The sequence below is a fragment of the Lactuca saligna genome, chromosome 8 (genome assembly GCF_052625555.1).
Source record: "Lactuca saligna cultivar CGN05327 chromosome 8, ASM5262555v1, whole genome shotgun sequence".
Classification (NCBI taxonomy): Eukaryota; Viridiplantae; Streptophyta; class Magnoliopsida; order Asterales; family Asteraceae; genus Lactuca; species Lactuca saligna.
In genome coordinates this window covers 53,569,532-53,581,712 of record NC_136424.1, presented here as the reverse complement: position 1 = coordinate 53,581,712, position 12,181 = coordinate 53,569,532, and the positions used below count along the sequence as shown (strand labels likewise).

The window sequence follows — 12,181 nt, the reverse complement described above, 5'->3', positions numbered from 1 at the left end:
TGTTATTCTGTGAGAATAACAAAAAGAATATGTTGTTTGATAATATAAATACGTTCAATCTTACATAACTATTGTAATTAACACACATTCTCGCTAATTAAATCATCTATAAAGTTATTGTAGACTTTTTATTATTATTCTCATTCTGTCAGAATGTTATCAGAATGTTTATTGAGCCGTATTCTGTCATAATGAAAATGAGTGAAAAACGATGTATGAGAACAAAAATAAATAAGAATTAGTGAGAATGCATGAAAATGATGATATTTTTGTAAGGTTGAACGTATTCGCATTACTAAACAACTCATTCTCTTACTAATGCTCATAGACTAGCATTGTTCACAAGTCCGCACAATAATTGTTCATCCACATTATATATAAATACGTTAATATATATATATATATATATATATATATATATATATATATATATATATATATATATACTAGCAGTGTACCCGCGCAAAGCGGCGGGGCGTGTAAATTCTTTTGGTGATATGTTTTCTCTACAAAAATGTTATTTTACAAAAGAAAGTACATGTCGAAGACAAAATAATCAAACTATGGTGTTATTTGGGAGATGAATTCATTTTTTGTTCCTGGACGGTGGGCTTTATAGCAGAGGAGGGAACAAAGAGGTATATGCGATTAGAGGGATATTTGAATCAACATGCTAAATTTAAGGATATCTAAAAGGGTTCAAAATTTGAATGAATCCGGGATTTGAGGGAACCATATCAAATTGTTGAGAAATATAAGGAGATTTGATGATAAATATTTGAATTCAAAATGTGGTTAAAATTTAATATTATTTTATTAATGGTTACTTGTACTATCAGCTTCATCATTTGGACGTCTTAAAAAAATAATATTATTATAATCAATCTATTTTTAGAAATAGTTAGATTTCTTTTATAAGATAGTAAAGATTACAAAAGAAAGTACATGTCAAAGACAAAATAATCAAACTATGGTGTTATTTGGGAGATGAAGTCATTTTTTGTTCCTGGACGGTGGGCTTTATAGCAGAGGAGGGAACAAAGAGGTATATGCGATTGGAGGGATATTTGAATCAACATGCTAAATTTAAGGATATCTAAAAGGGTTCAAAATTTGAATGAATCCAGGATTTGAGGGAACCATATCAAATTGTTGAGAAATATAAGGAGATTTGATGATAAATATTTGAATTCAAAATGTGGTTAAAATTTAATATTATTTTATTAATGGTTACTTGTACTATCAGCTTCATCATTTGGACGTCTTAAAAAAATAATATTATTATAATCAATCTATTTTTAGAAATAGTTAGATTTCTTTTATAAGATAGTAAAGATATATATATATAAGAAAAGGTCAGTCTTACAGTGAGTAGACTTCATTCACGAAGCCAATCTATAAGAGCGTATAAGGAAACTGCCTATAATATGACGGTTGAATGGGTGTCCACTCTCACCCACCGCTTCCTTGATTGGTGGAGGGTCGTTAGCTAAACGGGTTTGATAGGACACTAAACTCTCATTAATAAGTATAATGAAATAAATAAAGTAACTAAATGCTTTCATAAAATTCCCAATCTTACTTACTTTAGGAATATGTGAATTTGATGCTTATCCATGAAAATGTACAATGTACTTTATAAAAGTCGTTAGTGGAGTGTGTGTGGTTAACCGACATAGTAATCTGGACTAATAAAGGGTGGAAATAGGTAGCTCATAAATTATCATTGATCAATGGAGCGTATGTGGTTAACCGACATGTTGATTAGGTGATAAATGACATCGACAATATCAAGCTAATTTGCATGATTATTACACCTTTTTTGTGATTCTCGGTATCCCAGTCACAAATGGAAAGGGCATCATCGAGATTAAACATGCCATTGAATAGTTCAATGAATCTTAAAAGATATAGTAATTTCATCTAAAACCTAATTCGTTTAAATTTCATTTTTCATGGTGAAATTGGTAAATCGTCATTTACCTAGCTTTAAATAATTAGCAATTGGATTACGACATCCCTCTTATGAATTGTGAATTATTTAGTTGGATCCTAGCCTTAATATTTCATTTGGGTGTTATATTGAGGATTTCCTTATCTAATCAATACTTTCCATTCTTCCTTTGTAGATGTCAACTTCCAACAATGCTTTTGGCTCCTCCAACAAAAACTCTAACCACTTCTTGCTCTTGAGCATCTGCTCAAAAGTCACCTTTGATGGATCCAATTATAATGATTGGATTAGCAACATCAAGATGGATTTGAGATTCGAGGACACGGCATACGTTCTTGAGAAACAGCTGAACGAGATTGATGAAACTAAAGTTACTCCTGAAGAAATTATTAAGTACAAGAGACATTGCAATGATGCGACCAAAGTGTCGTGCATCATGGTTGCTACTATGACTCCCGAGCTTCAGAGGTTATATGAGGACTATTGGCCATACGAGATGAACAAGGGCTTAATGGAAAAGTACCATCAACGAGCTCTTCAAGAGAGGTATGAAATAGTGAAGTCTCTCATAACCAGCAAGATGAAGGACGAAGAGTCCATCACGAGCCACTTGCAACACATGCAACAATATGTGGATCATCTCTTGAAGCTCAATGTGAAATTTGATGAGGAATTGTCTACTGATATAGTCTTTCACTCATTTCCGTCTTGTTATGATCAGTTTGTTATGACTTATCATCTGAATAAGGAGGAAGTCACATTGAGTCAACTTCAAAGCTTGATGAGAACACCTGATAGTGGAATGAAGGGAAAGTGTATTTCCTCCACTACTCCTGCTACTGCTACTACTACCATCTTAGCTATTGGTCAAGGGAAGGGGAAGAAGAAGAAAGCTCCCTAAAAACAGAACTGGAAGGGAAATTCTCAAGCCGATTCGTCAAGTAATGGCCCTAAAGGAAAATCTAGTTCTGAAGCTCCTCTACCTTTGACCCTAAATAGGCTACTTGATTTTACTGCCATGACAAGGGGCATTGGAAGAAAAGATGCCCCAAGTACTTGCAAGACATAAAGGATGGCAAGATTAAGCCAACCTCGACAGGTATTTACACTTTTCAATCTAAAAACGCATCGAATTCTAATTCTTGGATCCTTGATACAGGATGTAATATTCACATTTTCTCTGACTTGTAGGGCTAAGAAGAAGTGAGAATGTGGAGCATGGGAAGTTGAACCTAATTATGGGAAATAGGAGATCGTCTCATGTTACCATGATTGGGGTTTACTCTTTAGTGCTTAGTAGTGGGTTAAGTTTAGATTTGAACAATTGTCGCAACTCGTCAGAAATGACGAGGAATATTATTTCTTTTCATGGTTTGTACAGACAAGGTTTTAGGTATTCTTTCAATAATGAGTATGGTTCTATTAATGCTTATTATAATGGTGTATTTTATTTTGAAGCATTACCTTGTGATAGTGTATATGAAACCGTGATGGTAGTAGACAATTTAGGAAATAGTGTGTTGCAAATTGATGAATCTAATGGTTTAGACAAGGCATGCTTGTGGCATTGTCGTCTTGGACATGTTACCAAGAAGCGCATTGCCCAACTACAAAAGGATGAAATAGTGGAATCATTCTACTTGAGGTCGGATGATACATGAGAATATTGTTTACTTCGAAAGATGACTAAATCACCTTTCATGGGGTTCATGTGAAAGAAGTGAGGGATTGTTGGATCTTATAAACACGCATGTGTGTGGGCCCTTTAGATCCACCACAAGGGATGCAAATTGATTTTATGTGACTTTTACTGATGATTATAGCAGATATGGATATATCTACTTAATTACACATAAGTCATAAACCTTTGAAAAGTTCAAAGAATTCAAACATGAAGTCAAAAATCAATTGGGCAGGAAGATCAAGATGCTCAGATTTGATAGGGGTGTTGAATATCTTAGTATCGAGTTCCATGACTATCTCAAGGAATGTGGAATTGTTTCGCAATTGACACCTCCTAGGACACCACAACTTAATGGTGTGGCGGAGAGGCATGATTGAACCTTGTTGGACATGGTTCGTTCCATGATGAATCAAGCTTCGCTACCAATATCTTTTGGGGGTATGCCTTAGAGACTTCCGCCCATATTCTTAATTTAGTATTGACAAAGAATGTTGCCAAAACACCTTACGAGATGTGGACAGGGAAGGTTCCTTCGTTGGCACATATCAAGGTTTGGGGTTGTGAAGATTTTGTTAGATGAGAGACTCACGACAAGCTTGAACCTCGAAGTGAGCGGTGTATTTTCATCGATTACCCACAAAAGTCCTTTGGATACTTGTTCTACAGACCTAGTAAGAATGTGGTTTTCATATCACAAAGGGGAGTTGAGAGAGAGAGAGAGAGAGAGAGAGAGAGAGAGCTCATATGAAAAGATGATAGTGGGAGTGCAATTGATCTTGAAGAAATTCAAGAGTCAAGCGATGAATGAACCTCTAACACTAGCACTCAACCAGAGGAAGAAATTTTTGTTCAACCAATTGACGAGTCGTTACCTCTTAGACGTTCCACTCGAGTTAGAATGACACCAGAGTTTTCTGGTTTCCATAGGTGATACGTTTATTAGTGATAGTATACTGGTAAATTTGGATGAACCTTCTAACTACAAGGAAGTCATGGCGGGCTCTAAGTCTGCTAAATGGAAAAAGGAAATAGACAACGAGATCCACTCCATGTATGGCAATCAAGTTTGGAACTTGGTTGATAATGTACCAGGTTGAAAGACAGTTGGGTGAAAATGGATATTCAAGAAGAAGACCGACATGGATGGAAAGTGACACATGTTCAAGGCACGATTGGTTGTTAAGGGCTTTACTCAAGCCCCATGGCTTAACTATGATGAGACCTTCTCACCAGTGTCTAAGATTTAGTCTATTAGGGTTATGTTAGCAATAGCTGCGTTTCATGATTATGAAATTTGGTAGATGAATGTCAAAACCGCTTCCTTAATGGAAAGTTGGCTGAGGATGTTTACATGAGTTAGCCAGAGGGTTTTGTGGATGATAAATACCCCAATAGAGTGTGTAAGCTTGAGAAATCAATCTATGGATTCAAACAAGCTTCTTGTAGATGGAATCTTTGCTTTGATGAGCAGGTCAAAGAGTTTGGCTTTTCTAGGAGTTAGGATCAATAGTGTATATATGTCAAAGGTAGTGAAAGTATAGTCACCTTCCTAGTATTATATGTTGATGACATACTACTTATAGGAAACAACATTCCAACTTTGCAGGAAGTTAAGTCCTGACTTGGAAAGTGTTTCGCTATGAAGGATCTGGGAGGGGTTGCCTATATTCTAGGAATAAGGATTTTAAGAAATAGGAGTAGAAGACTAATTGGACTTAGTCAAAGTACTTATTCGGATAAGGTGCTAAAACGTTTTAGCATGGAAAATTCAAAGAAGGGAGAGTTACATGTCCAGAGTAATATCAAGCTGAGTAAGACTCAGAGTCAGAGTACCGATGCAGAGGTAGTAGAGATGAGCCGAGTTCCATATGCATCCGTCGTTGGATCGATCATATACGCTATAACATGTACTCGCCCTGACGTGACTTTTGCTTTAAGCATGGTTAGTCGATATTAGGAAAATCTGGGTAAAGCTCATTGGATAGCGGTTAAGAACATTCTTAAGTATCTGCGAAGGACAAAGGACTAGGTCCTTGTGCTTGGTGACAGTGGTGACTTAAGAGTTAATGGACTTAGAGATGCTAATTTTCAGACAGACAGAGACAACTTTCGTTCTCAGTCTGGTCAGGTGTTTACCCTTAATGGAGGAGCGGTGACTTGGAAAAGTTCCAAGCAGGAAATGGTGGCTGATTTAGCCTGTGAATCAGAGTACTTAGCTATGAGCGAAGCATCAAAGGAGGATATATGGTTGAAGAACTTCATTGGAGACCTTGGAGTTGTGTCAACCATTAAGGAGCTTATCAAAATTTTATGTGATAATAAAGGAGCGGTTGCCTTAACCAAGGAACCGAGAGATCATGGTAGATCAATACATATCGACAAAAAATATCATTTTATCAGACATCGAGTAGAAGAAGGACACCTCATCGTTAATAAGGTATCATCAGAAGAGAATCTTGTTGATCCCCTCACAGAGGGTCTAAGAAGGATTATGCTTGTTCAGCATGCAATGAGCATTGGTCTGAAGGATGATATTAGTTTTAGTCATTAGATAGATTTTCAGAAACTTGTAACAAATAATGGAACATAAATTTGATGATTAAATAATGGAGAATTATTTATGAATATTGTTTACTATCATTTGTCAATTGTTTATCATTGTATTTCAACTTTGCATGTTTTACTTCCTGAATAATTAGATTATTCAAAACATCCATAGTCAATCATACTTTGGAAGTAAGCACTGAATTAAGACTATCATGAATTGGATTGTAGACTGTCTAAGTGTTTTGACATAGCAATGGTTTGCTGCAACATTCATGGGTACTTCTGAAATGGAGATTTGAGTATTGGAATAACCCATGCTCAGATATTTACTTCATGAAATTTATCACGAGTAATTCTGAGACGATAATATCGTATAATCTTTAAACTGAGATATATGAAATGTTGTTTACAAGTTGGTTGTTCATTGATAATGTGTAAACGCATCAGTAACTTGATGTTATAAAACGTATTATTATGTATGATTTGATGAATAAATAGTACAAGCATATAAGTCAAAGTTTATCTGTTCCTTTTGTCATATGGGGAAAAAGCAATATCTTGGGCCCCTCGATGATTTGGTGTTGACTTATGTGTCGGGCCCGGTCAGGACTGAATTGATGTGTTCAATTAAGTTCTTTGTCATTACAAATCGGAAATCGCGAAAACAAACTATTGGACAATGAGAATAATTATGTTTCATGTCATTTCTCTACATGATATCCTGTAGAACGGAGGATTATATGATCCCTTATCTAAGAACACATAACTAACTAGGTTAGAGTTTGACAATGACTTTTGAGAGCTACAATGTGCTGGTTAATTTTTGAAGTTGTACTAGCAAGTATAGTTATTAAACTTATCCAAGTGGGAGACTGTTGGATTAGGTTTCTAAACTCATAACTATAATTGGTATATACTTGAATTGATAGTAGCATAGTCCTTTTGGGTTTCCTTCACTCTAGCAACTTGACATGATGACTTTTGGAGAGAAGTTGAATTTATTATTTGGAATAAAAAATTAATATAAATAGTTTATTAATATATTGTGAGAAATATATATATATATATATATATATATATATATATATATATATATATATTAATTAGAAATCATTTTATTTAATTAGTATTTAATCAGAAATTAGTTTGGAATTAATTTTGGGATTAAATGAATTAATTAAAAGTATAAAGGGTTGTTTTGCAATTTAGTGATAGTTGTGAATTTGGGCTAATGGACCCCATGGAATGAGTGGGCGAAAATTATAAGGAGTCCCTATAGGTTTTCGCCTATAGCCTTAAGAATGGGAGTCCATATGGACTGCTTAGGCTTTAAGCTGGAAATTAGGGTTTCCTCCAGCAAATCCTAGCTTTGACTCTAAGCAACCAACAGCTATATAAAGGCCCCAACCCTTAAGAATTTCATCCAATGCTTTTAACCTTAGAAGAGCTAAAATTCTGGTGTAATCTCCTCCTCTCTCCTCTCATTAGTGTTAATAAGTCATTAGAGGTATCACATTTGAGGAACTTGCTCTCAAGAGTTCAAGATCATCAAGGTTTCATTGTTATTACTACTTAACAATAAAGATATGGATCTAAACCCTATTTAGTATAGATTTCAAATTTATATTAGCCTCCTAGGGTTTCTCTTCTGTATCCAAGTTTGCATGTTAAACTAGTAAAAATCTAGATTCAAAGCATTAGGGTTGTATGAACACGTAGGATTTGTTGTTATGCTCAAAACTCATCATAACTAACATGTCATCCATCACCCGCTAACAAGCATTTTGATTATTTTGGTTTTTGATTTTGTTAGTAAATCGTAAAACAACAACATATAAACTAACTTCCAAATTGAAAATGAAAAACAATAAAAAAATATATTAATGTTACAAACAAAAATAAAAACTCTAATATGAAAACATAAATAAATAATAAAAGAGTAAAAAAATTATTTCACATGTCATAATCTTTAAATTAGAGTTTTATGTGTATTCAGGTCCTTATTTCCGCGTCTTACTTTTAAAACCTATTAATATAATCTACATTTATATATTATATAGGTCTATACCAACAAATTAAATATCATAATTAAAAGACTTTTAAGTAAAACTAAAAAGTTTTAGTATCAAAATAATATTTCATACAATCGTAAAAAACCATTTTATATGTAAAGTAGTAATTAAGAGATAAGTTAAAAACTATGAGTTTTAAATAAATATAATGGAAGTAGTTTTTTTATATCTATTATATATAGATATAAATATGAATTTGATTAATTGATTAAAAAATACATGTTCTTAGAAAGGCTCGTTTTTACCTCAAACTTTATCTAAGGTATTCTATGTAACAAGTGTATAAGAATAACATATTAGGTCCACATAAGAATCACTTCATCAAAGAATACTTCAACAACGAAAGCAACTTTTAAGTGGTCTTAATAACTTTTACGAATATGCTCCAAAGGTATGTATATGTACAACATATTTTTTATTCCAAGCAAATTGACATAAGTAGCATATTTTTTATTGGAGGTAAATGGCCAAACATTTCCGAATCTAACTGGCCATAGAAATCGTGTTTGTTAATTGTCATATCCAAAGGGTTCAAAAAATTTAAAAATAAATAAATAAATAAGGTGTAGGTAAATGTAAAGGAAAAATGACTTATGAGTCCAACAAAGTTTTCATATCATTGAAAAAATCTCAATCATGTTTTTTTCTGTTCAAGAAAACCCGACAAACTTAATATTTTGTTTAAAAAAACCCAACTAAGCTCCGTTACAAAAACTCAAATCATGTTTTATTTGTTTAAAAAAATCCAAAGAACTTAACCTTTTGATCAAACAAAACATGATGGGGTTTTTTTGAACGGTTTGAAAACTTCATTGGACTTTTTTAGACAAAATATTAAGTTTGTTGGGCTTTTATGAACAAACAAAATATATGATTGATGTTTTTTGAACAGTTTGAAAATTTTATTGGGGTTATCGGTCATTTTCCCTAAATGTAAATGTTGGTACTTAAACTCTATGTTTATAGCTAATGAATTTTTTACTGATAAATATGACGTCCTAGAACACGCACTGCAATATGGCAAACATAGGTTGCACATATACTAGCCAATTTTAAGTCGATTCTTTTGCCAAACCAGTTCTTTTAAACTATCAAGACTTAATATATGCAAATACACTTTCCGACTACTTCTATATGTAGTATATTTTAAGACGCTCTATATATAATTTAATTTATGAAAATTTATGTTTATCCAAAATACCTAGATGAAATTCCAACCTTAAAGCTGTTCTAACTTCGTTGTAAACTATACATTTCTAACAATGCACTATTAAAATCCCAATCATAAGCAGCTCGAATGGAATACTTTTGTGAAATGGTCAAGGGGATTGCTTTCTATAGGTGGTGTTCCGGTGGAAGAAGAGGACTGGTGTTGTATATGTTGTAGTTCAAGATGAAGAGATATATAAGAGAATTAGAAGAACGACCAAAGAGTTTATAGATCAGCACGATTAAGTGGCGCTCTCACTTTCTCTCTTTGAGATCGAAAGTTCAAGTCTCGTTGAAATCCTAGGTGGATTTATGAATAATTCCATAATAGATTATATGTACATGTCAAAAAAGAATAAAAGAACGAGTAATTAACCGGTCTGTTTAGTTTTCAAATAATGTTCAGATAATGACATGTATTCTCAAACTAATCATTGGTCATTTATTGCTATATCCTTTACTATATCACTTATGTGTGAATATTTTTAACATTGGGTTTATTTTGTATATGTGTTATTGTAGTTTTTATTTTGTATATGTGTTATTGTAGTTTTTTGTTAAGATTTTATGCAGAGGACTAATTTTGACATATTATTCAATTATGTGGACTACGACTCATTTTGTGAGAAAGTCATTAGCAGAAAAGGTGTTGGTTTTATCCATTGATAATTTGGGTGTATTTGATAGTTTGCCCAGAAGTATATATTCTCTGTGTGTATGTTTCAAGCTAACACACTTCATTTTTTGTCACACGCACTTAGATATTTTTCTATGTAACATTTAGATTTTTCTAGGGTTTGTTCTTCTCATGCATTCTTCATTTCTAGATTAATTTGAGTGTAGTAATAGCTAGCAAGGATTCTTGTACTGAGAGTTTGAGTGAATTTGTAGTGAGGTTGATGTGTAAGTTCGTTCAAAACCAACTGGTTCTTTATGAATACAAACTGTTGATGTTGTGAAGTTTTATGTTCTTTATCATTCGTGTTTCTTTTGATGGTATCAGAGCGGGTTTCTAGCCGATTTCTGGTTGTTTTTCCTGAGAGATTGGTGTTTTAAAGTTGAAACGAATATGAATATTGGTTAAAGTTTACCCTGATAGAAAAAAGAAAACATGAAGTTGAAACGAATATGAATCTTGGTGAAAGTTTACCTTAAAAGAAAAGATAATACGAAGCCACCTCATGTTATATTTTATTTTATTATTATTATTATTATTTTGCATATTAGTTATATATATATATATATATATATATATATATATATATATATATATATATATATATATATATATATATATATATATATATATATATATATATATATATATATATATATATATATATAAATCAATATCAATAAAAAGAAACGATGCATGTCAACCATTGTACTACTATAAAAAGGCTGATGGCATCTGTATATTGCAGTTATCTCTTTTTCAAAACACAAGTGGTTTCTTTGGAATACCTAAGAGATGGCTCAAACAGCAAATCTTATTGGACAGGTAGAGATAAATTCAGGTGGAGATGTGTTGCATGATCTTTTGAGGTTCAAACCAAATGATATTCCTCCCATGTGCTCTAATAAGATGTATCGCTGTGACTTGCTTAGTGGTCAAAGAGGTGATGTTGGATCCACCATTTGCTGGAACTTTACCAATGGTAAGTTTTTAGGCTAACTTCATTTTTTTTTTTTTTTTGCGTTGTTTTTTTTATCATTTATCCTACTTTCAGGCTAGATTATCCTCAAAAGAAGTAAATTTGACATAATCATAGCTAAAAACAATCACTCTAATTTACATTCATTTTTCTGTTTGAATCGACATAATCAATAATCAATCGTTGTTGACATGAAATCATTGAATCTTATTCACCCCTACCACCATTCGATTTTAACTCTTCTTTTTGCATGGAAAAAAGATGGGAAACCGCAAGCTTCAAAACAAATAATTGAAGCAGTAGACGAGAAAAACCACAAAATAGTGTTCAAGGTAATTGGAGGAGAATTAGTTGAGATATACAAGACCTTCAAAATAATATTTCATGTTGAAGAAAAAGGTGGTAAAAGATTTGCCATTTACACCTATGAGTTTGAGAAGCCAGATACAGATGTACCATATCCAACTTCGCTGATGGACTTTATGACTACTATTCTCAAAGAGATGGACGAGAATGCCAGCCGTAAATAGATCCCTAAGTCCTTAAGCATATGAAGGAATATACGCAGTTACACATGTGTGCCTTTAGTTAATAAAAGTATGAAGTATTTAATAAATAAAAGTTTGGCATGGATGGCTGCTTCTCGCATGTTTGTTGTATTCGAGGTTTGAAACTACTCTAATAATATGATATTATGTACTAATTCAGGATTTCCTTCCTTTTTTTTCTTGTTTTAGTGGAGTTGCCACAAAAACCTTCTTATTAGCAAAAATATTCGATTTTATATTAAATCTATTTTTATGTTCATTAATTAAGTGTGAGAGTCGTGTATTATATGAGTTCATTACACATAAAAATTTAATATCAATATATAAACATTAAATATTTTATAAAGTAATGTTTTACATAACAGAATGTAATTATTATCAAATTAATAAGATGATTTTATTTTCTTACAAAACCCACTACAACTTTATGGAATTTTATTTTAAAAAAATGAAAATCCCTAAAAAAATTACTGGAAAATAAAATTTTGAAATTTTCACAAAATAATAAGTGT

The 12,181-nt window shown here is 32.5% G+C and overlaps 2 protein-coding genes across 2 annotated transcripts; both read left to right on the top strand.

The window, feature by feature from the left end:
- Window positions 1-2,129: 2,129 nt before the first annotated feature.
- On the top strand, window positions 2,130-2,855 carry LOC145009630 (uncharacterized). The gene has a single exon (XM_078968288.1). The coding sequence runs from the start codon at window positions 2,130-2,132 to the stop codon at window positions 2,853-2,855; it is 726 nt and encodes a 241-aa protein (XP_078824414.1).
- An 8,036-nt stretch (window positions 2,856-10,891) lies between these two features.
- LOC145011453 (kirola-like) lies at window positions 10,892-11,831 on the top strand. The gene is made up of 2 exons (XM_078970179.1): window positions 10,892-11,124; window positions 11,383-11,831. The coding sequence occupies exons 1-2, from the start codon at window positions 10,938-10,940 to the stop codon at window positions 11,649-11,651; spliced, it is 456 nt and encodes a 151-aa protein (XP_078826305.1). The 5' UTR covers window positions 10,892-10,937; the 3' UTR covers window positions 11,652-11,831.
- Window positions 11,832-12,181: the final 350 nt, after the last annotated feature.